This window comes from Diadema antillarum, unplaced genomic scaffold (genome assembly GCF_040938485.1).
Source record: "Diadema antillarum isolate AM-2024a unplaced genomic scaffold, OU_Dant_1.0 seq00000567_RagTag, whole genome shotgun sequence".
In the NCBI taxonomy this organism is placed as follows: Eukaryota; Metazoa; Echinodermata; class Echinoidea; order Diadematoida; family Diadematidae; genus Diadema; species Diadema antillarum.
Genome location: NW_027271506.1, coordinates 676,061 through 702,354, shown reverse-complemented (window position 1 = coordinate 702,354; position 26,294 = coordinate 676,061). Strand labels below are relative to the sequence as shown.

Here is a 26,294-nt window from a genome sequence, read left to right as displayed (position 1 = left end):
GCGTCCAGCAAGTAAGACACAATGTCATGCAGAACTCGGCCAAATCCTTGTCCGCCCCAAGAAATTGTCCGACACGCAACAAGCCCGCGTAGCTTGCCCGGAAAGGTGTGACAGGGCCTAAACATGGTTGCGGGTAAAAAGGATTTGCGTGAGCACCTTCGGCGACTACGGGTGAGATACGTGCTAGGTACTGTCATGTGCGGGTCATCTGCGGGGACCTTCGGGTAGAAAAAAAATTGTTCTTCGCAAGTCGCACGCAAGGCTTGCCCGGAAAGGTGTGACACGGCCTTTTATACAATTTGAGTGAGCCTCATTGATACGGGTCGCCCTCCCAAGGAGGGGGTATTCAGTCTTTCTTTGTATGGGCGGGACCCTCTTTGGACGTGTACTTTATTATCACTAGTAGAATTCCAATTACACTTTATATTATTTGCGTAATCTAGGAATTGTACTTACTAGTTATACTACGTGACAATTCGACCAAGTCCTAGAATGTAGCATTTGTATGACGTGAGGTTGACATAAGTATCATCGAAGGAATTATGAATGAGAATCAAACCCTAAAGGAGACCGAATTATAACATCTCTGTTGGTACTGCTATATTTTTCTCTTTTTCTCTTGTTTCATACGAAGGAAACAGTGCAACAAACAGCTTGATCGGATATAGTATGTTATAGAGGAGCGTAATACAGCGTGTCCCAGAAAAAACGAAACCGAGTTTCCTCTTAATTTTCTAGTATCAAAATCATAAATTTTCTTTATGAAATGTACATGAATGGAAAGATACGTTTCTCCTCTTTCATTTGGTGTACAACACAAAGTTTATAATCCACGCATGACTGAGTTAGAACAATAGACAGTAGTGCTACTCAATTTTCATTTGCACGCGGAAATGGTGATTTTAAGTTAATTTTTCAGACTTTTACAATTATGTTTTCGAAAAACAAAGTTCATGACCCGAACATCCATAATTTTTTTCTTTTATATGAGACCTTATTCTTCAAATATGAACAACGCATGGTCGGAAAACATTTGCATAAAAATATGATTCATTTCTACCGATTCCACGGATAGTCAAAAAACAATCATTCAGCTCTCCCGAATGGGCTCGTCTGCGCGATTGAATTCACACAAAACAACCGCAGTGGCTGTGCTACAGTGAATGCTGTTTGGGGCGGGGCATTACAGACAATGCTGTATTGGGACAGAATGCCTGTTGTTGTAATGTATTTTGAATAAACTGAGATTTAAGTAATAATTAAAGACTACTATCGTGAGTATTTTCAGGCTGCATGGAGTCTAATGACTATGGAAAATCAATGCTACAATGATCCGAACATTTTGATAATATTCTTGTTAGTCTCATGTTTTTTTTCAGTCTTTTCATTCCTCGCTACATTTCAAAGACAATCACGGTTCTTCCTTCATAACTGAAGGGGAAGGCGGGACGTTTGTTTGTTTGTTTGGTTTTTTTTTTTAAAGGGAGGGAAAAACAGAGATGTGGTTCCCCACTTTCTATCACTAAACTTGCACTCTTAATTCAAAAGTACAAGTGCAGTGCAGACAGTCCTTTTGAGCTTTTTGTGTGATTTGGTGTGTGTGTGTGTGTGTGTGTGTGTGTTTGCTTGTTTGTTTATTTATTTTTGCATGCAAGTTTTTCTTTTTTGGTTGTTGTTGTTGTTGTTGTTGTTTTGTTTTGTTTCGTGTGGGTTTCTTTTTTTTTGTTGTTGATTTTTTTAGGCGGGTCACTCTCACTTCAATCATTTGGTTGCCACTACTTCATTCACTCACTTCAAGCAACATCTCGTACAAGTAATCAATCATAACACATTCAATGAAATCAAGCAAACCGGAAGATCGCACCAAGAATTTTTCAAACCATTCGCTGATTAAGCATGAATTATGTTTGGAATTAAAAATGAAATAACTTGAACTAAATTGAGTTTCATCGTGCTTTTTTTGTATTATTTCATGATCATAACACAAAAATAAACTGATTAAGCTTGTCAATGAGAGTTCAAGTTCATGCAACATGACCGCCGTCTCTTTCGAGGCATGTCTGCGCCCTCGACCTCATGGTTCTCACTGTGCGGCGAATCAATCCTCTGTCCTGTCGGAGAGCGTCCACCGCTTCGACGATTCTGGCCGTCAGATCCTCAAGGTCACGAGGAGGAGTGACGAAGACTTTTCCCTTGAGGAAGCCCCAGAGAAAGAAGTCACAAGGGGTGAGGTCAGGACTCCGCGGAGGCCATTCGATGGGATGATTCATGGCGACGACTCTGTCTTGGAAGAGCTGATGCAATCTCTCCCTCACGATCAGTTGACGGTGGGCGGGCGCCCCATCCTGTATCCACCACAAGCGACGAAAGGCGCCGTTTCCATCTCGTGCATGTTCCCTTTCAAGGCGAGGAACTATCTCTTCGTCGATCAGGTGCATGTAGGCTTCTCCGTGTAGACTGCCGTTGAAAAAAAAACAGGACCTATCAGAGCCCCGTTGCCGCAGAGACCGCACCACACAGAAACTTTCTCTCGGCTTGCATTCCTTTCATAAATGAATGCAGGTGGATCATGGTGAGGTGCGTACTGGCGGACGTTGTGACTGCAGACGCGGCCATTCATGAAAAAGGAGGACTCGTCGCCGATCACGATATTTTCTAGAAATCGTTCGCCGTGATCAAGAAGCCATCTGGAATACTGTAGACGACGCGCACGGTCTCCAGGCCGGAGCTGATGCCGACACAGCATCCTGTAGGGGTACCATCTCATATCTTGCCGAACAATGCGATGGAACGAAGACCTTGATATCGCCAGCCCATTCCTCCTCATAGAAACTTGGGGGTTGTCTTCCATGGTACGTCTTACTGCAGCCACATTTTCTTCTGACCTGACAGTCCTTCTTCGACCAGATCGGCTTGTCCCTTCATGCTGATACTTTCTGATGTTTCTCCAAAGCGTTGACTTCGCAGGAACATCACGATTTGGAAATCGGTCATGGAAGGCTGCTGCAACTTGTTGCAGGCTCCCAGAACGAGACCACTCCGTTACAATGAACACTCTTTGCTCTGTGGTCAGCTGCATGGTCAGGCAAGCTCATGATCGTCTGTTTTTTCGACCCTATTTACAGTCAAACTGCTTCTATTGTTCTCTTTATGTCCCCCCCCCACACACACGCACACGCATTTGTGTAAATTCATCGGAGCATGACGGCCATTGTTATGTGCGAAGTCGGGAAATCTTAATGGCTCCTTCTTTAATTATCCCTCTTTCAGCGTAGAATTAAAGCATATTTTCAAATTAAGATTTCTCTAGCATATATGAACCTTTTTTTACGCACGAGCTGTGATATGATAGGAAAAATAATGAATATTAAATTTATAACTGTCATTATTGAAAAGGAATGGCGAAAAAGTACGAAATATTCGCACAAAGTTACAATTTCCTCGTGCAAATGAAAATTTACTAGTACTACTGTCTATTGTTCTAACTCAGTCATGCGTGGATTATAAACTTTGTGTTGTACACCAAATGAAAGAGGAGAAACGTATCTTTCCATTCATGTACATTTCATAAAGAAAATTTATGATTTTGATACTAGAAAATTAAGAGGAAACTCGGTTTCGTTTTTTCTGGGACACGCTGTACTTTACTGAGCATTACATGCATAATCATTTTTCCCCACCAAGCCAATACAATTTCTAGTGCATTTTCCATTTCTCTTCCTTTGTTTCCTTATATTCTATCTGTACTTGTCATATCTTAAAGTACAGCATAGAAGTCGGCTCGATATTTCATGTCGACCTCAGTTGTGCACAAACAAGGAGTATAAACGGCACCCAAGTGATAGGCTATTCTAATACTCCTCGAGTCAATAAATTTGAGTCCTGGGTTATCGGACTTTGCAGTCCCTATAAAGGAGGGAAAGGGGTTGGGGGAACTAATTCGTAGAATTGAGGATGCTATCGGAAAAATACAAACTGTGATCTATCTTTATTTGTAGTACATAGAAAGGTCTGTGCGTTCGAAGATAAAAAGAAGTGTCGGTTCTTTGTCCTCAGACGGGAGCCCTCATTCATTCATTAGTGTTCCGTCGCGATATTAAACGCTGAAACCTGGAAAAGTGCAATTTGTCGTCTTCAACGTATGTGCTCAGTCATGCATGTCATTTGTCTACAATCAATGATTAGGTATCAATGGAAAGAAGAAGAGTTTCCCTTTCCTCAAAATAAGCATTGCGCTCTCCGTAGCTGGCAATTATGAAACAGTAGCCCTGTAAAGTTGGACTACTTTTTTTTTTGATACGCACTGTATATCTATGTATGGAGACGATATCGACAGTAGTTGAGCTTGAAAGGCGGTAGATTCTGTACCAGCACTAATACTGCTTCTGAACAAGAAAATGCAAAAGAAATATTGCTTCTCATTGTCTCTCAGCAAATACCAACTGCCATTAAGATTTATGTTTCAGACAGACAAACAAACAGTTCGAGTTTGTCCTAGGCGCTTTGGCTGGAATCAGAGAAAGAGATATTATATTAGTTATGCTGGTTGTAATATCATGTCCTTGCGTTTTCCAGGCACTGTGAAGTGAAAATGGTACAGTATTTAGGAGGCGATGCAGCATTTTTCACAGGTGATTATAATAATACGCGTTTGTCCCGCTGTCTTAATACACTACATGGTCAACCTGCTGTTAATGTAACGTTTAAAGTGAGTCGATCATGATTTAGTTATAGACGTGACTCACGTTGGAAATCAAACGAGTTTCCGTTTGACATGAATTTCCATTTTACAAATCACGCCAGAGAATGACTGTGTTTCTGTCACACTTTTACTCACACTTGATGTAAAATACAGGAAATGCTGCAATGTTTTTGGCACTTTACAGTCATTCAGGTGACAGTGCTGGCGTTGTTAACGCCAATTAACTCTGCCATGTAGTTTTGTATCGAGCTCACACGAGCCGGTTGGTTCAAAACTGTTGGGATCGATTACCGCAGGACAACGATATTTAAAGGAAGTATAAACATGATCATTATGAATATATCTTTATAATTTTTTTTCCCGCAAAATTGACGAGCACTTGACTCCCCCTTTTTCAGAAAGTAGGGGAGTCATATTACCATTAACATTTGTCAGTAGCAAGTGTGTACTTTTCACAAAGAAATGAATGTAATAAAAACGAATGAATGAATGAATAAATGAATAAATAAATGATTAATTAAATGCAGTAACGTCACAATCTGTTGCAGTCTTCTCATCTAGCTACGGAAAATTCATAGTTTTGAACGGATTGTCCGGTTTTCATCATTCTCTCACTGCGTTCTGTGTTCTGCTGATACTGCTTTAATTATTTCCTCTATCCACACATATTGTGTGGATGAGCATGTATAATGTCCTGTAAAGATATTAACGACTCGTCATTTTGCATTGTGATGATAGTGTCGCGAGATTTTGTCTATGTCGCCAGAATCAAGACGCTGGTGTCTGTTATCAGGTTTAGTTTGTAAATCCTTTCGATATGTCTAAAGAAAGAATGCGTATGTTTGCATGATTTATCACTCTCGTATTTTACAGTGTAGTTATTGCTATTACGTTTATTTTGTCTTTACATGTAGGCCTGCTGCTGTACCTCGGATATGGCCGAATTTTTCTGACCACGATGGACAAGGAAATGAAGTAGGTGCCAATTAATGATTAGAACATTTTGCTTATTTTGTCTCCTATCTGTGTTAAGACAGAGGAATTAATATTCAGTGTTGGTACTATAGACACCGATAGAATATCAAACACAACTTGCAGTGGGTATAATGTGCAGCTTTTCCAACATCGACATATTGACATGTTCCATGTTAGCGTAATCGCTTGGCTCTTTGCTTTTATGATGCAAAGGAGGTTGAAGAGTGCTCGTATATAATGTACACATTCTATCCACAAATAGCCAGGAATAATGGAATAGTGTGGAAGTGTCGACCTCGGCGTTGGAAGCGCGATTATGTACAAGAACAGCCTTCGTTTAGGTGGCGAAAATATCCTACCTACCTGCTGGGTATCCTAAAAGTTTCGCACACACTCTTTGTTGTGTAATCTAATTTGTGAAAAAAAAAATAAGAAAGCACTTTAGAGGGCATCGTCCATGCAACTAAATACTAGTACTTCCTGATACAGCCTTGTATTTCCTTATTCTACAACTCTCACACGTTGCTCCATCACATCATGCACTTGATATCCTTCTTGTTCTCTAATCCTCAGCAAGTGTATTTCATTGCCCCGAGTTCTGTTCTCCTTTGTTATCATGTATCATTAGAAGACCACCTGTGTCCAACGTTTTGCTCGACAGCCTTCTAGAACTCAAAGTGTAGCCTACGTACGGCTATTGTGTGGAATACAGAACGACAGGGTTGGGTATTAAAATGTGCTATATTCATGGCATGATTATTTGATGTTATAATTACGTGGTTTTTTTTACTCCTTTAATAGACCAGTTTGCCAGTGTATATAAATCTAAGGAGATAATATATATATATATATATATATATATATATATATATACAAGTATATATATTTATATATTTATTTATATATATATATTATATCTTTTCTCTTTCTCTTTGATGACCAAGTTACAAATTAACAAAGTCAATAAGATTCATTCGGCGTTTTTGGATATGAAATGTCGTTCAACCTCAGGCAAGCCTCAGATGAGGGTATCCGTATGCATAAAATTTGGACATACGTGAGTAAACTTGTGATGTTTCTCGCATTCCTTGCACTAGGATGTTGCCAGCATTATTCGGCAGACAAATCGTACTTTTCAACTCAACGACACCATTGATAACAAGACAAATGGCACGGTGATGACACCAAAACCACCGGTAGTCCTACCGCAAACAACAAGAAAGGATGCAACATCGAAAAGTGTAGAGAAGGAAAATGTCGTGACGACTTCTATACAGAGTCAGGTGACCTCCAGTAACAATCAGGTGACTTCCAATACAGGTCAGATGACTTCCAGTCAAGTCCAGGCGGCGACCTGCAAGCGGCGCTACAATATAGCTTTCTTCAAGATGCACAAGTGCAGCAGCAGCACCGTTCAGAACATTCTGATGCGGTTCGGAGATAAGTATAACCTGGATTTTGTGCTGCCGTCGTCCGGAAACTATCTAGGCCACACATACTTCAGTAAGAAGGCTGCGATGAATTTCCCCGTGTCCGACTACAACATCCTCTGCCATCATACCCGCTTCAGCAAAGAAGGTACAATAATTGTATAATGAAGTCAGTTTTTTCCATATGTTTTGTTTGCATGTTATGTGTTCCTTAAGTCCTTCGTTGATACTACGTTTAAAATTAATTTGTTTCCAACAGATGTAGGTTTAATGAATGCAGAAATATTTATAGAACATATCGGTAAAATATGAGGAAAGTGGATAATCCTTTTCCAAATGTATGAATAGTTTGTACGTTTTAATCAAAACTTGTATCGTCATCGCTGGATAAGACGGCTTGAGCAGTCAGTAATGTCATAGTAGAATATAGCATAGTAGAATGATGTAAAAAATACAACAAAAAAAAAGAATTCCACAGAATATTTACGTTTTCAGGCACAATGCCAAGGTAGTCGACTCGCCTCCCCATCAGGAATCAGGGGAAATACTAAATTACCTTTCACACATCAGGTACTAGTCGAGGGCATACATTTATTTTGAAGAAATGTGGATCAATTTTTGTTTGCAACGGCGTAGCCAGGATTTCATCTTAGGGGGGGGGGGGCGGTTAGTCTGCGAGGGAGCGAAGCGACCGAGCCCGAAGGAGCGGAGCGAGCGAGGGGGGGGGGGGGGGAGGGGAGGGTGTGGGAGGGGGGTGTCCCCCCTCCCACGGTAAGAACTTTTTGCATTTTGATGTTGTAAATGGTGCAATTTGATGCATGTTTTTGCGCGTTTTATCGACGTGAAACAGTCCCACTTGTTTAAGGTTGCAGTTTATTTTGATGTAGATTATTATTGAACAATTTGCCTACAAAATGCTATAAGTTAAATACACTTCTTGTATTCTTTTCACTGAATATCATGAACGCGACTGAACCCGAGCGAGCGGAGCGAGTGAAGGGGGAGGGGAGGGTGTGGGAGGGGGGTCCCCCTCCCACGGTGAGAACTTTTTGCATTTTGATGTTGCAAATGGTGCGATTTGATGCATGTTTTGGCGTGTTTTAATGAGATGAAACAGTCCCACTTGTTTAAAGTTGCAGTATAATTTAGTGTAGATTATTATTGAACAATTTGCCTAAAAAATGGTATCATTTAAATAATCTTCTTGTATTACTTCTTTTCACTGAATATCATGAACGCGACTGAACCCGAGCGAGCGGAGCGAGCGGTGGGGGAGGGGAGGGTGTGGGAGGGGGTGTCCCCCTCCCACGGTAAGAACTTTTTGCATTTTGATGTTGCAAATGGTGCAATTAGATGCATGTTTTTGCGCGTTTTATCGACGTGAAACAGTCCCACTTGTTTAAGGTAGCAGTATATTTTAGTGTAGATTATTATTGAACAATTTGCCTATAAAATGGTATACGTTAAATACACTTTTTGTATTAATTCTTTTCACTGAATATCATGAACGCGACTGAACCCGAGCGAGCGGAGCGAGTGAAGGGGGGGGGGGGGGGAGGGTGTGGGAGGGGGGTGTCCCCCACCCACGGTGAGAACTTTTTGCATTTTGATGTTGCAAATGGTGCAATTTGATGCATGTTTTTGCGTGTTTTAACGAGTTGAAACAGTCCCACTTGTTTAAGGTTGCAGTATATTTTGATGTAGATTATCATTGAACAATTTGCCTACAAAATGGTATAATTTGAATACACTTCTTGTATTAATTCTTTTCACTGAACATCATGAACGCGACTGAACCCGAGCGAGCAGAGCGAGCGAGGGGGGAGGGGAGGGGGTGTCCCCCTCCCACGGTGAGAACTTTTTGCATTTTGATGTTGCAAATGGTGCAATTTGATGCATGTTTTTGCGCGTTTTATCGACGTGAAACAGTCCCACTTGTTTAAGGTTGCAGTATATTTTGATGTAGATTATCAATGAACAATTTGCCTATAAAATAATGCTATCATTTAAATACGCTTCTTGTATTACTTCTTTTCACTGAATATCATGAACGCGACTGAACCCGAGAGAGCGGAGAGAGCGAGGGGGGAGGGGAGGGTGTGGGAGGGGGTGTCCCCCTCCCACGGTAAGAACTTTTTGCATTTTGATGTTGCAAATGGTGCAATTAGATGCATGTTTTTGCGTGTTTTAACGAGATGAAACAGTCCCACTTGTTTAAAGTTGCAGCCATAATTTAGTGTAGATTATTACTGAACAATTTGCCTATAAAATGGTATCATCTAAATAATCTTCTTGTATTAATTCTTACACTGAATATCATGAACACTCTGTTCAGCAGTCAAACAGAAAAAGCATGCACACGAGGGTGTAGATAGGGGCATATCCCCTCCCACACGAAGGTGATTTTGCGTTTTCAGACCAGGGGGGCATTTCATCAACGAGTTCGTCGGAGTTTTCACCGACAAAGTTGCTATCAGCCAATCAGACGCAAGGATTTCATTAGCTTTTAACAGTTGTCAGTGTAAATCCTTGCGTCTGATTGGCTGATAGCAAATTTGTCGGTGAAAACCTCCGACGAACTCGTTGATGAAACGCCCCCCTGAAATTCAGCGATCTGTTGCAAATTTTTGGTGCAATACTTTTTATCGAAGTGATAAAATCACGGAATTTAGCTCTTATTCCGAATGTGCACCATCTGTGTGTATGTATAAAGTCTAGTGAGGTATATATAGAGGAAGGGGGATTCCTCCTCCCCCTCGCGGAGCTTTTGCGTTTTTAGAATTGAAATAAAGCGATCTGAGTATAGCCACAGTCTATACTTCTATGCATGGTGGAAGGGGGGGGGGGGGGGGGCGGGGGCGGGTATCCCCCTCCCAAGCACGAGAGATTTTGCATATTTTGAATTGAAATTCAACGATCTGGTGCACACTTTGAGTGAAATATTCAAAAAATATCTTATTTGCTGAAAGGTTGCAAAGGAGGCCCGCTTCATGTGCATGCATATACAGTATACACGCATTTTTTTTCCGCCTCCCAAATCCCCGGTCCAAATCTTAGGGGGGGGGGGCGATCGCCCCCATCGCCCCCCCCCCCCCCCCCCCCCTGGCTACGCCAGTGTTTGTTCGTATTCATATTGTTGTACTTTCATGTTATCGGGTATTGTTTTATATCTTTCTCATCTTGCGATGGCGGCTTAAGAGATCTATAAAACCGAAACGTGATTGCAGATATGTTATGACTTTTCAGCGGCTTGTCCAAATTTCTTCAAACTTCATTATGTGTTCACTTAATTTTTCTGCGTTGTTAACTAAATTCACAAAACTGTACGTTTGGCTGAAATTTCCGCTTAAGTCGAGCTCATTCAATGAAATTCCGCACCTAAATTGACAGTCTGATAAACAAACTAGAGAGGGGCCGTCAAAGGCGGCAGACCCACGCCTTGTACAAAGTCGGGGTAAACATAATGTGCATTCGGTCATCTACCAGAATTCGGTCACTTAATTGCCAGTGTGCTTTATCACCAGCCAGTGAGTTCTACCAAAGATCGTACACTGAAGTGTACGATCTTTGGGTCTACAGTCACAGTCATCACACGCAAATCACATCATTTCACATACGGTAACACTCACTCATAGCACACTGCAAAAAGTCCGGTGTTAAATAGTGAACACCGAGCTGGTGTTAAATTTTCGGTGCTCATTTATGGTGTTAAATTAACACCTCCGGGTGTCATTTCCAAATTTTAAACTGTTTTTTGAAGAGTTTCTTAGTAACTGCACTTCTTGTTGATCTTTAATTTAAACAAGACGATCAATAATTTTACGTTAAAATACTAGATTTTTGAAAAAAATGTGAAAATAAATTTACACCAAAGTAACACCAGCTGGTGTGGTCTCTTATTGAAGCTGGACGGGTGTTAAACCATTGATATTAACACCAACAAATATCAAATCAATACCATGTGGTGTCATTTTTGAATTAACACCAGTACAGTGTCAAAATAACACCAGGTACAGTGTCAAGTTGACACCACGAAGTGTCAGGTGAACACTTTTCAACACCATCACAGTGCATTTTTAACACCTGTGGGTGTGGTCCTTTATTGAAGTTTGATCGGTGTTAGATTTAACACCCGTGGTGTTAAATCTAACACCGATGTTTTTACAGTGCAGGAAAGTCCTTTAGTCTCCTCCAAAAATCCATCGAAAATCCCAAATACCACCGTCAAAAGTGCAGAATCAGAACTTTTCCAAGCGCGCGCGAATTAAGTCCAGTTTTAAGAGTATATTGTCTACGCGACGGGTCGCCGAAAAAGCGCTAAAAATCGAGAAATACGCCGTTTTCTTGCGGGATATTTTGCTCATAGCAAGCCAAGAGTGTGATGATAGCAAAGGTCGTATGAGTGTACGATCTTTGATGGTATCCACAAAAGCGCAAAAGAAAAAACAAATTTACGTACTCCCTAGGCAATTACAGGTACCCCTATGATTAGTGTCTACGGAAATTATTCAATGCAAGGGTTGAATGCAAATGTCTACTGCACCAGTATTCGGTCACCAACGAGCGCCGCAACGTCCCCGATGCAATTTTGCACCAACAGTGTAGAGCGCAATGCATTTTCAGCGGCCTTGCACACGCATTGACATTGAGCGCGCATATCGTGCAGTGTAACTGACCGAGCAAATGCTCCTCCAACGAAAAAAACAATCAATGTTAATTTGAAAAATCATCAAAATACGGGCCAGTCTGTGACGACGGAGAACGAACTTTCATAAATCTAGAAGGACATAGTCCCTCAAATAGGCCTTAACTTAAATTTCGGAATTCTTACAAACATTTGAGCAGCGAAGTCGGATCGTTTGGGAGTTTATGTGATCGTATGGTAGCGGAAAATCGCAAAGTGAGAAACGGGAAATTTTCGGAGTGGTCACTATATCATGGGGTCAAAACTTCAAGGTCACACAGAATTTGCAAGGGTCAACCGATTATCACCCAAATCTAATCGATTCTTTCCTGCCATTATCCAAACATCCCCTGAACATTTCGTGCAAATCCGTTTACCCGTTCTCTTGTTATCTTGTACACAAACAAAAACAAACAAACAAACAAACAAACAAACATACGGAACCCTTTACATAATCCCCTGCCGATTTTCATCGGCGTGGGTAATCACGTCAGACCAAAGTGAATTTGGCCTCAGGAGTGTGATTTTTATAGAGTTAAGGGAAACTTCGCGTCACATCCCTTTACATGCATGCAATTTTGTTCATTGTAACGAGCAATGATTTTTCAGTTCAGGCAAAGAGGCCGTTTCCCGTTTTGATGTTGTTGTTGAATCAGTTTGCCCAAATTAAATAAAATTTCTCTCTAGAGATGCACAAGGGTTCGTATAGAAATGACCGCATGGTTGCAGAAGCAGATGATGCGTTTGTGAAAGTATAATGCCGCTCCATTTTCACGTCAAGACCTGTGCAATGCAAATGCGTGCTCACTTGTGGTGTGCTAAAAAAAATGAAATAAATTCACATCCACATTTTCTTAAGGAGCCACCCATAGATCCCTCCCGTCTAAAGGGGGGGGGGGGGAGGATAACTATTGACCCTTGTCTCTCCAGCTTGCAGCCCCCCCCCCCCCCACCACTTTACTTTACGTTGCTTGATCTTTGCTAATGTGACCAAAATAATATATCATACTTTTTAATATTTTCAGTATTTATCTTTCGATTGCTACGATGCTCCCTTAAAAAGCCCCTCAAAAGCAAGTTTTCGTCGATGACAACACCTGTCAGTTGATACATAAGATAATATCTAAAACATGATTAACAAAAGACATTGGGGAATGATTTCCCCTATAGACTGAGAGAAACATGCATGTTTCCATGCAATGCCTGTTATTAATCATGTTAGTAATGGTGAAATATCTTTTGAGATAAAAGTGAGTTTTTTCCTCAAATTTACACGTACTTTGCATTTTTTGTTCTGATTCTGTAGGGATGAAATTCTGAGTGGCAAAATGAGCCAAGGATTGATGGGTGAAAAGATCCTGCGTAGTATGACATGAGTCACTCAGTGGTAATAACATCCACATGAATTCTCTAAAAAAACAATTTTCAAAGCCCAAAGGTACAAGCTACATGTACACGTGTATACGTAACATTTTTTTAGTTTAAAAAAAAATCTGAGCTACGATGTACAGCTGTACAGCTGTACATGATTCTTCATGTTACCAGTATAATCTGATAAAGTCTGAAAATTGAGTGCTTTTAAAAAGTGGATATAATCGTCCTGATCACTTGGGCATCCACACAAAACCGTACTGTGTACGCTGCTTGCGTCAACACCCAGGGCAGACGCAATGGTAGCTATCAGAACTCTGATTTCACCATCTGTTGCCAACATGCTGTCAACAATTTCCTTTTGAATATCAGTTTCCTTGTTCCGGTGGTACATATAAACTTATTAACATACATGTACCTGTGGCAACCTTCTAGAAGCAGTGCCATAAAGGTCACGTACACATTACTGCACATTTTTCTTATCATCGTTTCACAACATGCACCATGGGTCTTCAAGTGATCTGCCAGCCACTAGAACATTGTATCTAAATCTCTTGCAGCAGACTTTACAACATGTCTTATATTTTGCTTGTCCGGCAACTGATTTACCCACACATTATTGCGAAGACCAAAGTTTTTGATGATACCGCTACGCACATCTCTGGTTGCAGTGGCTGTCAGGGCAACAGCGGGACTGACGACTTGAGTTTCGATCGTAATTCACCCAATTTTCCATACGCTGCTCGAAATGCTTTGGTGTCTCCAGATGCGGTCCCCCTATTTGGAAAAAAAAAACCCAGTAAGATTTAAAAAAAAAAATACATTGCACATAAGTGATTTTAATAATGCCTGCAGTCTCTACAATGCATATCGCATAGCCATAAGACTGCATAATTTTAATCTATAGATGAACAAGTATGAGTACATTTGCATACTGAAACATGTTCCTATTTGAGTTTTTTTCTCAATGTACATGCACATCAAGAATTAGTCTGTGGGCCACAGCAGGTGTCTCGATCGCTCCTCTGTGTAGAGGAGCAAAGCCGACGAGACACAGGCTGTGGCTCACAGACTAAAGCTATGAAAAGGCAGTAGGCCTCTGTGTAATTGCATTTGTATGCGAGAAAGTTACAGTAGTTACTATACTGTACAAAACAATTAAACCAGTGCAGTTACGGTGTTAACAATGTATCACAATTACACAGAATTTAACTCAGTACACCTAGGAACACTCACAAGAGTAGTACTGTAGTAGAAACCTGACATGTGTTTACCCTACCCGGCCCAGAGAGGCCAGACATAACTACAATTAATAGTTTTACAATCATTTTTTTGTTGTTCAACAAGGGGCCTACAGTTACAGTTTGTAATTCAAGACAAGAGACACGTAATGAAAGTTGCCTTGACGAATCATTTTTAGAAACTGGATAGATCTAAATGATTAGCTTACCCAATGTTCCCGCTAGGCCGCTTGAGTCTTTGACTTTGTCATGCAGGCCAAGCAAGATCCGTAAAGGCATGACAACAAGAGCCACAGCTTTCGGAGAGTCTGGTCCATCATGTAGATCTAGTTTGCGAAGAATATCAACGCATAACGGTGCAGCTTGGAAGTTGGAACACCACACTATTGCCGAAACCAGTCGGCAGGGCCAGGAGATAAACAAATCATGACCACGCACGGATAAACGAGTTAGTGTAGTAGGGACTTCTAAGTTCTGGTTCTGCTGCTGCTCCCCGAAACCGTCAACGAATCCAAGCTTCTCAGTAGCACATTGCATTGAATGCTCTTCTCATTATCACTGTCAGAAAAGTGACGCGGAGACGCTGATGTTGACATCCATTGATCATGTAAACAAGATTTGGAGGAAATACTTAAAATGCTGCACAGATTTTGGTCGGAAAACGCAAGACTCGGAATCAATACGAAAAGCACACTGCACAAGCTTTATGCTGTTCACGCGATCCGGGGGATCCCCGATCGAGAAGTAAAAGCCATCTCGAAATTGACATGTACAATAGGTCACGATACTTTAAATAAGCGAATATCTTTTCTATACGTATTTATCAATTTTTCATTTGTAATTTCTAAATTATTATTTTTTTTGGTCAAAAAATAGATTTAAAATGTTGATAATTGTGATATTTATAATTTAATTTATAACAGTTATGGGAACGAGTAGAAGTTAGTCTTAATCTTACGCACGGTTTATGCACTTTCTAATTTCATTCTCCTCTTATGATCTCTAAGATATATTATTTGAGCAATTTTTAATTATAAAAAAATAATTTTGAAATTCCATTCATATATCATGAGATTAATACAAATATTGGCGTAAAATACGTATGTTATATTGCTAAATGCAATGTACCTGTTTGCAATAAGACTACAAGATTAGAGATCGATCGACTTTTTTCGATCCCGCAAATTGCCTGCTGGACGCGATCTCATCGACCAATCAGGATGCTCGAAATGAATGAGGGGGTGGGGGTGGGGCCAATTTTTTCCGAAATATTTCGGGGAGACTTGGCAAATAGTAGAGCGGGTAAGCCCTCAAAATCACGAGAATTGTGCAAAATTTGACTAAAGCATGAAACTTTCACCAGTGTTAGTACATACCATAAGATTTATTTTGAGATCGGGAGGTAAGTCATATTTGACCTCTGATAACCTTCAGAGGTCAATGAACTTTAGATATCAGAATATTGATGTTTGGAGACATTTGTGAATGATAGATGTGGTTATGTTGCACTAAACATACATGTATACTACAGAGAAATCATTTTCTGATTCAACAGAGCATTGACAGGTTTCAACCTTTGACCTCTGATGACCTCCAGAGGTCAATGAACTTTAAATACCAGAATATCGATGTTTTGCGACATTTGTGAATGATATATGTGGTTATGATGCACTAAACATGCATCTATACTTCAGGGAAACCATTTTCTGATTCCACAGAGCATTGACAAGGTTTGAACCTTTGACCTCTGATGACCTTTAGAGGTCGATGACCTCAAAATATCTAATATTGATCTGTATGTCATTGGTTAATGGTAACATTGTTAAGACTGAAGTGCAAAACAAGCATATCTTTCTTACAGTGAAATTGTCTTCATATTCTAAAGAGCAGACAGGTTTCTACCTTTGACCTCTGATGACCTTGAAAGGTCAATGACCTCAGAATATCAGAATATTGAACGATGACATCATTGGTTGGTGATATACATGGTAAAGATGTGCAAAACAAGCGTATTTGTTTTACAATGACATTGTCTTCATATTCCAAGCCACACAGACGAGTTTCTGCCTTTGACCTCTGATGATCTCGAGAGGTCATTGACCTCAAAGTATCAGAATAGTTTGGCATCATTGATTAATGGTAAACATGATGATGTTCTAGAGATCATTCGTAGGCCCTGCTTATTAATGAGCCATTACCTTTCACCTATGAAAATCACACAAGGTCAAAGACCTCAAATGAAATGTGACGATGTTAATATTGATATTGCGATAGTTAATAGTTAATTGTTTATAATGTAGGGCTTACAAACCATGCATTTCTGTGACCAAAAAAGTGGCTGCTCATTCCGCAGAACCTTTCAGGTAATTATCTACATCGGGTGTGTGCACATGCAGAGCAGGGGTGTCGATCTGTTTTCAGGTGGGGGGGGGGACTTGGAAAATACGTGTGAGCATAAGTCCATGGTGCAAAGGAGTGGAGCGGAGGGGGAGGGTATGGGTCGGGGATTGGATTTTTGCAGTTTTAGACCTGAAATCAGTGATTTAGTGCAGCTTTTGTTGGAGAGGGTAGGGTATTCCACTACCATTCGAGAGAGCTCTTGATTTTTAAGAAATGAAATTCAACGATCTGGCACACATGTACTTTTGAAGGAATGTCTCGAAATTTGTATCAGAGAGGTGTCGTAAGTCAGCCATCGATGGAGGGAGACGATTCGAGGGAAGGATGTGGGTGGAGGTATCCCCCCCCTCCCACATTATGGAGCTTTTGCATTCTTTTGTTTTCAATTTAATGATCTCGTGCCACTCTGGGTTGAACTATCCTTTTGAAAAAAAAAATGTCCATCCCCAAATGTGTAGCCATAATCAGTGCATGGAGGGGAGGTTGATATAGCAAGAGGAGGGTATGAAAGGGCTGTCCCCCAACCCTTCCCATGCGAGGAAACATTTGCATTAAAAATAGAAATTAAAAAAACAAAACTTGTGTACACATTTATGATGGAATATTTGGGAGATTATCAGTAAAAGGAGTGTACTGAATCTAAGGGTAGAAACCGGGACAATTTTCTGTCTAAAAAGCAAAAAGCAAAATAAAACAAAGTCCACATCTCAGAATTTATTGGAGTGGGGGTCAACTATCCCTGCCACCACCCCATCCCTCCTCCAAACTGAAGCCCCGGTATGTGCATGTGTTTTATTCCACTTGTTGAAAAGAAGAGAGAACTAAAGAAACAATATTGTTCAGTGGTCGCTCTCCCAGTCATGTAGTTATTGTTTATCAATACTGTGATTTCCTTCACCTGTTTACCTTAAGATGATGTTGACCTGGTATTTGCTTTGCACATTTTTACATATATTTCTTTTTTAGTATTCTCGTTTATATATTGATGTAAAAGTTGTTCACTTTGCCATGATCTTATTTGTACATGTAGAAAAAATAATGTAAGACTGAAAATGAAATTGACACATTACTTAATGACTGACATGATGCATATAGTGTGTATTTCTATAGCAATAAAAGTGAGCAACTCAAAGGGCGTGTACTCATTTCACATGAACATTAGCGATTATCCTCTGACCTCTGGAGGATATTGAAAGATATGCATCAAAATGTAAGAATGTTGATGTCTGGTCTCATTGGTTTGTAATGGCCAGCTGTTTATGAAATAATATTATACCAGAAAAATGCATTCTGTGTGTGTGTGTGTTTGTCCAAAATTGTATGCAGAGCATTCCACACATTGTTTTGACTTCCATCTAGGACAATGAGAGGTTATTTTTATTTTCTAAACTACACTGTAATATCAAAATCTATTGAAAAAAAATGGTGGTGGCTGGGTCTAACACATTATCATGTTCTTATGTGTAGGAGATGCATGCCCGGTGGTCAAAACAAACATAAAAAACAGATATCTCAGACCTAATTGTTATAACAAAGCATCATATCCTCATAGACCCAACCCAACCCTCTACGCCCAGACAATTCAAACCACCCCAAGGACTTACTTGGAGCTTTAGAATATCCTTTGCCAACAGAGACATCCGAACCTTTGCAGTGCCGACTAAGATCTACCCCGGTACCATGGAACTGATTGGTATTGGCTCTGCATCATTGACAGCAGATCTATTTTTCTCTTCTCTTTCTTCTTCTTCTTCTTCTTCTTCTTCTTCTTCTTCTTCTTCTTCTTCACTATACTGTGTAATCTTGTAATATTTTGCCATGGAGCCTTTTTCTAATTGGTTAATAAGGTCTCCTAAGATCTATATGCAGCAACAAAAAAAACAACAACAACAAGAAGCAAACAAAAACAGAAACAAAAAGACAGACATATGTATCTTTAATAGCAGAGCTGAATATTGAGTATCTCTCTCCTGAAGTGTTTTAAAGAGATACAAGAGACAGTTGCCTAGGGTAGCGATGAAAAAAAAAAAACCTTTGGGAGAAAGCCTACTTTATGTTCTTGCAAAGGATGCCTGGCATTTCTGGTCATTGGCCTTTTTTGAAGAATGCAGCAATGGAGCCACAACTTCCTGCGGAGTGGATATTGGGGCGTTCTTCATGCAGAACATCATCGCAGAATTTGCATGTGCTGTACTTTCTTACAGGGATTGCCATTGTAGTTTTTCTTTTTCTTTTTTTTAAGTGTGGCTGTAACACTGCTTGTTTTGTATGTGATGGTCATTGCAGCTGAAGAGTGCATATCTTCACTAGTTCATTCCAAACTTCATGATGTGACTTTTGCTTGGGTGAATGGATCCCAGATGATTCATGCATATTCCAGGACAGTCCTGAGCAGTGTGGAGTAGCAAAGCACCTGAACTTTATGATAATTATCTTCGGCTGGAAAAAGTCTTTGGTTGAAGTATAGCCTTTTTAAACTGCTGTGGCGATGTGATTCCAGCTGAGCCCCCTATATGGGAGCAGACTCCAAAATATTTTGCACAATCCGCTTTCTCCATGGTTTGCCATAAATGCTTATCTATTCCCTGGGTATAAAGGTCTCCAATGGCAATAAGCTAGTTGCAAAACACAGGATTGCCTCATATGGAATGCATGTCACAGTATGTCGAAGTTTTCAAGATCATCCAACGTCAAGGTATGATTTGTACATGATTAAGCATTAAGATAAACCAATGAAGCCAAACATCAATGTAGGTAAGCCTACACAAATTCTGATATTCTAAAAGGTCAGTGACCTCTCATTGTCCTGAGAGGTCAAAGTTGGATATAATACACAGGGTAATGACTAATGTTCCATGGAATGACAAGATTCTTCTATTATAGCATAAATGATAACAGCATAATGCATGATTGTACATGTACATCGCAGTGGCTGATCCAGAGGGGGGCGCAAGAGGCGAATTACGCCCCCATTATTTATCGGTTAAAAACAAACGAAATAAAAAGAAAAAAATCAAATGAAACCCGGAAGTGGCACCAGAAATATCAGTTGCGTCCCTCCCCCCCCACCTTTACAGAATTCCTGGATCCGCCCCTGCATTGGGTATAAGTTGACCATTGACTATACATGAAATATCAATATTCTGATATTTTGAGGTCATTGAAATGTCACAGTCCTCAGAGGCCACAAAGGTAGAGACGCGTGAGTAATTTCTCTTGCTCTGTGGAATAGGAAAACCATTCAATTGTAATGCAAATGAATATGACATCTTAATCATGTTTATCATCAACCAGTTGCACCAAACATCAATGTTCTGGTTTTTTGAGGTCAATGACCTCATCATAAGTCATCTGAGGTCATCAGAGGTCAAAGGTAGAAACCTGGCTTCAAAGACTCTGTGGAACATTGAGGCAATTCCACTTACACAAATTAGTTTTTAGTACACAATTACCGTGTATCAGTAACAGGTAACGCATTGAAATATCTATTTTCTGACATTATTTGAGGTCATTGACCTATGGAGGTTATCAGAGGTCAAAGGCAGAAACCTTTCAAGGCTCTGTGGAACACGAGGACAATTCCACTGTAACAAAATTAGTTTTAGTACACCATTACGATGTTAATCATTAACCAATGACGCCAAATATCAATTTTCTGACATTTTGAGGTCATTGACCTCTCAAGGCCATCAGAGGTGAAAGGTAGAAACCTGTCAAGGCTCTGTTGAACATGAAGACAATTTCACCGTGACAAAAATTAAGTTTTAGTACATTATTACTGTGTTTATCAGTAACTAATGATGCAAAATATCAATTTTCTTACATTTTGAGGTCATTGACCTCTGGAGGTCATCAGAGGTCAATTCAGACTTACCTCCCGATCTTAAAATTAATCCTTTAGCACGAACTGCCAATGGTGAAAGTTTCATGCTTTAGTCAAATTTTGCACAATTCTTCGGCTTATCTGCTCTACTAAAACCAGACTGAACTGTTTTGGAGGTCGAGATGCGTGCGTGCGCGGTAAATGATCACACAAAACAGTCCAGGCAGTGGACTATAAACGGACATGTATTTGGTATGTGTGTGTGTGTGTGTGTGTGTGCGCGCGCGCGAATGGGGGCTTGTGTTGTTATTATAAAAAAAGAAAACATAATTTCAATTTGTTCTATTTTTCAAGGAAGTATTTTCTTTATATCATATTTGCAATATTCTGTCCTACTATGGTATTATTTATTAATTAATCAAAAAGATGTATTCACTTCGTGAAATTGGCATCTCCATAAGGACATTCCACTAGCAGCATTGGAAAATAATACAAATGAGAAGGAAGCGTGCATTACTGTCAAGGTATCCTGGGCAACGACTCAGACCTATTGGAGTGTTTTAAATTTTATTTTTTTTCCATAAACGTTTTGCATTAATTTCGTCAGAGAAAATTTCGTAGTCGGATGGTGAGCAACAATAATTAGTGCTCATCGCCCATCGTATTGTTTTCTTTCTTTTTGCATCAAGAAGTACACTGTATTAGCTCGGCTTCAGGTGCAGAAAAAAAATAGAGAAATAAGTATGCTTTTTGATTTTGTTGGCTACCTACTTTGAAACCACTGAATTTTCATTGATGCCCAGCAATCACGCAAAGACCTAGTCCATGTATTGATTCCTTTTGAGGTGTTTTGTTGTTGTTCACGAGCTAGCGATGTACATTAATCACGATTAACAGCTCAAAACTCATTAATCTTCATTCTCCATTCACACTCAAGGGTTCTCATCGGTGATGAAAAATGACGCTCTCTACGTGACAATTCTGCGCGACCCTGCAACGATGTTCGAATCCACCTTCACATACATGAATTATCCCCAGCGCTATCACCTCGCCGGCCCCAGCGCTCTGGCGACGTTTCTGAAGAGCCCCTTCAGGTATTACCAAAGCAGCTCAGGTAAAGACCACGTGAAGGACTCCATGCTGTTCGACCTTGGCCTCGGGATGGAGTTTAAATTTGACCAAGCTGCCATCGACAAGAAAATTGAGCTCACCAGCAGAGATTTCGACCTGGTGATGATGACAGAGTATTTACCTGAGTCACTCATCTTGCTCAAGGATATAATGTGCTGGGACTTCGAGGATATCACGTACTTCAAAATGAACGCGCGCAGCAGATCCCAGATCCCAAAGATCTCGGAGACGATGGTAAAGCAGATCAGAGAGTGGAACAAAGGCGATGGTCTCTTATATGATCACTTCAACAGGACGTTTTGGGAGAAAGTTAGGGCATTCGGCGAGGAGCGCATGCGAAAGGAGGTCGACCAGCTGGAAGAGATGAACCGCGAGTTGAGAGACAGGTGCATTGGTCAGGTGGTGGTCAACGATCCCCAGGTCTGGCACCCTGCAGGGGTCAAGGTGGAAAGTTTTAAGTTGAAGCCGTCTGCAGCCAATGACAGAATGTGCAAAGCAATGGCCAAGCCTGCGTTGCTGATGACCGGTTACATTCGCCAAAAACAGATCGCCAGATACTACGGGGTTGCTCCACCGACGCTTTGATGACAACACATTGTTTTTAACTGTTGCTCGTTTGTTTGCTTGTAGGCTCTTATGGTTCAAGGCCTGCTCCTCCTTTCCTTTAAGTCCATCTTTGTCGGAATAATAATGCCCTACCTTCCATGCTTACACGTGAACATTGATACATCTGTTGTGTTGCTGTGGTATGGTAATACTAGGCTGGGAGATGGGGGGGGGGGCAGTTGTTCCCCTAATAATTCCCAACAAAATGTGTGTTTTTATTTTCTTATTATTTTATAGAAAACTGTCCAAGTATAATAATCCAAAGTGTGTACCAGATATCTGAATTTCAATTTTAAAAATGCAAAAGCCCTCTCTCCTGGGACTGGCATACCTGTTTCTACACCCCTTTTGGCCCTTTCCCATAGATTTACATTTTTAGATTGACAGATTTCAGAATGATTCATCAAAAGTGTGTTCCAGATCTGTCACTTCACTTCACGTTAAAGAAATGCAAAAGTTCTGTCTGGTGGGAGGGGATACATCTTTTCAATTAACCCTTTCCCTGCTTTGGTTTCCCACCACTACTTTAGTAAACTTTTGGGATTGATAGCTCCCAAATTCCATCAAAAATGTGTTTACGAGATATTGCAAAAGCTCTCTCGAATGTAGGTTCCTCCCATTCCCGAAATGAGGAAAACTTTCTTGCTTTTCTGAGAGAAACCTGTCGCAATATTTCACCCATTGTGCATCAGATCATTGAATTTCAATTTTGAAAAAGCAGAGTAAGGTCCCTTTCCATACACTTATTACATTGGGGGGGGGGGATGGGGGTGGGTGACAAATTTGAAAATATTTCATCAAAACGTATGCAGCATAGCATTCACTTCAATTCAAATATATTCCAAAGTTCTCTCATCCTCATTTGATATGCCTAGCCCCCACCCCTCGGTTTACTCGCTTCCTTTCCATAGATTAAGACTCTGCACTTTGAGAGTGGGGATTGACGATATTGCATCAGATCGTTCTTGTTCATTCAATTTCAATTCTAAAAATGGAAAACAAAAACCTTCTTGTGGAAGGGGATATCCCCCCAACTTCGATTATCACTTAGTATTAGGCCTACACAGTGATGTTGCACACGCGGAAGAAGAGCTGAGATACCGCGATTAGTCATTCATTTGTCTGTGAATATTTATTTTTCTTACTCGTTTGATAAAAAAAAAACAATTCCCCAAAAGTATGCACCAGATCGCTGAATTTCCGATCTTTTAATGCAAAATCGTATCTCCTTCGGGTGGGAAGGGAGATAGTATACCCCCTCCCACCCCCCCCCGGGTTGTAAGATATTTGTACTTTATTCCATAGAATTATGGTGCCATGGCATTGAACTGAAGAATGTTGGAATGTGGGAGGTCGACTAGTAGGTGGCGTGACATATTGTACGAGGTTTGTTTGTCTTTGCAAAAAACATAGAGATCAGTATACAAAGAGCAATATTCGTCAAGTGTCAAGAGCTTGAACAAACAGGAAGGGACGAAACCTCAATTATCTACGATTAATGTATTAAACATAATGCTATTCCTGGCGTAATAACTTCAAAATAATGATCAGACATATGAATCCATTTGAGTCTGGAGCGTACTTGCTTTGAATAGCAAAAAAAAAAAAGAAAATGGATGACCAGCTCTTGCAATTGCATATTCGTTTCCACGGATCAGAAAGGGACTTGATGATGCGTAGGGATCTTCCATTTCATTGCTGTTAAACTTTTAAGTAATGTACTGAGACTCCAAACGCCTTCTGACACCTGACGGAAGAAGTTTAGAAAAAGTTGGCTAGACAGTTCGACGACCTCGATCAGAAAAGGATCTGGTTTCTACACTCAGTGCTGGATATAACCAATAGCTGGCTGGGGATATATATATTATATATATTTTTTTTTTTCTTCTTTTTTTTTGTTGTTGTGGGGGAGCCATTTTATATATCTATCATAATTCTTTTCTTCCATTTTATAAACGTCTTTCATACCTGTGGCTGGATTATAGTTTGTGGATAATGTGAATTAAGCAACTCTTAGTGTGTAGAAATTTCTAAGCTACCCTTAATGTTTGCTAGCTTACAAATAAAAATTTTGCACAGGTCAGTTTCTTCTGAGAATTGATCACCTGAAGCTAGGAAGTGCAATAACATCCAATTAATTCATTCTTTTTTTTTTCATTACAACTTACTCTGTCTTCAAAATAGGAGATTTTTTTGTCCATGATTTTCTTTGTCCTTTGTGTATGAGGTGTTTATGAGTCCGTGTGTGCGGGGGGGGGGGGGGGGAACGAAGGGTTGTTTGTTGACATTTTTTGTTCTTTGCCAACAGTCAACTTGAAGCCCAAGACATTGGACGAATTACACAGTACAGTCGTGTGTGCAATGTAATTGTTCAGGAGTTGGAAAACACAGTTCACAGAGACGAGTTTTAATAAAGCAAATTACTAGGACAATCGTGTGTCGAAGACGATTATGACTGTATGATTGATTGACTATACGCACAGTTTGTTCACTAACCTTCATGAGAAACAAATATTGAGTAGTTTCGCATTGCTGAGAGAATGAGAGAAAAAGATACGTACTTTTACACACTTACACAAACAAACGTTATGACTGCGTAAGCGTTATTATGGAAAGAGAATGAGAGAGAGAGAAAGAGCAGTCGCAGCGCCAGTAGGTTTAGTTGAATGAATTAATCGAGCAAACAATTCAGCGAGCTGAAACACTTCCTTGACGGGACATGAATGAAGCTTACTTTAAAGACAGCGCCATTTCTTGTTAAACTAAAATTATTGATGATTTTAGCTTTGGGTGCTTCCTACACCCCACACAGCGTATGTCAACATTTCAGAATGAAGAACAGATTTTGTAGCCGAATTTCTATGTAAACATCACAAGGAAAAGATAAACAAATCCAGAAGAGAACGACAATAACTTGATTTTGAATTAATTTAACTTTGAATCAATGACTTTGAAACAGTTGATTAATTTTGAGTGAAGAAATTTTACGTTATGCTGTTTATTATGACGCGCGCCATTTTTCTTTTTTTTGTATTAATGTTTTTGTTGCTTTTATATGATTCATGCAAATAATATGGTAATCAAATATAGAATTACAAATGAGAATAAAGTAAAGTAGTGTATGACTTAAAAGGTTGTAAAATGTTATTCGGTACTTCATAAAGATGCTTGCTGAAAAACATACATGCAGAGTGAAAACTCAACATAAAATATCAGATAATATGTATGTGTTATACAGTGTATATACTGTACAATAAAACGTGATAATATATAGGTACCATGTACTGTATAAAAATATATATATAACGAAGAATAAACCGGTAATGCAATATTTCGCCAATATAGAGTTTATTGAGCAACTCAAATTTTCGGTGGCTTCCATCCACCTTCTTCAGGAGTCTCGACGCGGAATGACGTCGAGACTCCTGAAGAAGGTGGATGGAAGCCACCGAAAATTTGAGTTGCTCAATAAACTCTATATTGGCGAAATATTGCATTGCCGGTTTATTCTTCGTTACATTGGAGCCAATACGTGAATTCGCAACATGTTTATATATATATATATATATATATATATATATATATATAATAGCAATAATAAAGTCACAACAGAGGAATGCAGGGAATGCATTAATAGCCAATCTTGATTTAATGAATAATCCGAATTTTCGAGGAACCTTCCTCTTCTTCAGGGATGACAGTGCGAATATTCACAATGATTATTAAGAGTGAGGTGTTACTTCCCTGCTAGCGCGCGCAATATGTGCAACCAAAACAAAAAAAAAAATAATAGATAATAACAACAAACGCATGTTGTGCGCTTATGAGTGTCATACTCTACGTCATAATAGATAAGACGTCACACTAGGATTGCGCGCGCTGCACAAAAAGATCATGAGACAATAATAGCAATAATAGAAACGTCATAAAG

At 39.9% G+C, this 26,294-nt stretch overlaps 1 protein-coding gene across 1 annotated transcript; it reads left to right on the top strand.

Annotated features, from left to right (window-relative positions):
• The first annotated feature begins 5,620 nt into the window (after window positions 1-5,620).
• LOC139735247 (galactosylceramide sulfotransferase-like) lies at window positions 5,621-23,049 on the top strand. Its single transcript, XM_071646002.1, has 3 exons — window positions 5,621-5,677; window positions 6,775-7,255; window positions 21,564-23,049. The coding sequence occupies exons 2-3, from the start codon at window positions 6,856-6,858 to the stop codon at window positions 22,340-22,342; spliced, it is 1,179 nt and encodes a 392-aa protein (XP_071502103.1). The 5' UTR covers window positions 5,621-5,677; window positions 6,775-6,855; the 3' UTR covers window positions 22,343-23,049.
• The last annotated feature ends 3,245 nt before the right edge of the window (window positions 23,050-26,294 follow it).

Coding starts and splice junctions, on each gene's coding strand:
- LOC139735247 (XM_071646002.1), top strand. CDS start 6,856: ATGACACCAAAACCACCGGTAGTCCTACCGCAAACAACAAGAAAGGAT. Junction 7,256..21,563: donor TACCCGCTTCAGCAAAGAAG/GTACAATAATTG, acceptor TTCACACTCAAG/GGTTCTCATCGGTGATGAAA.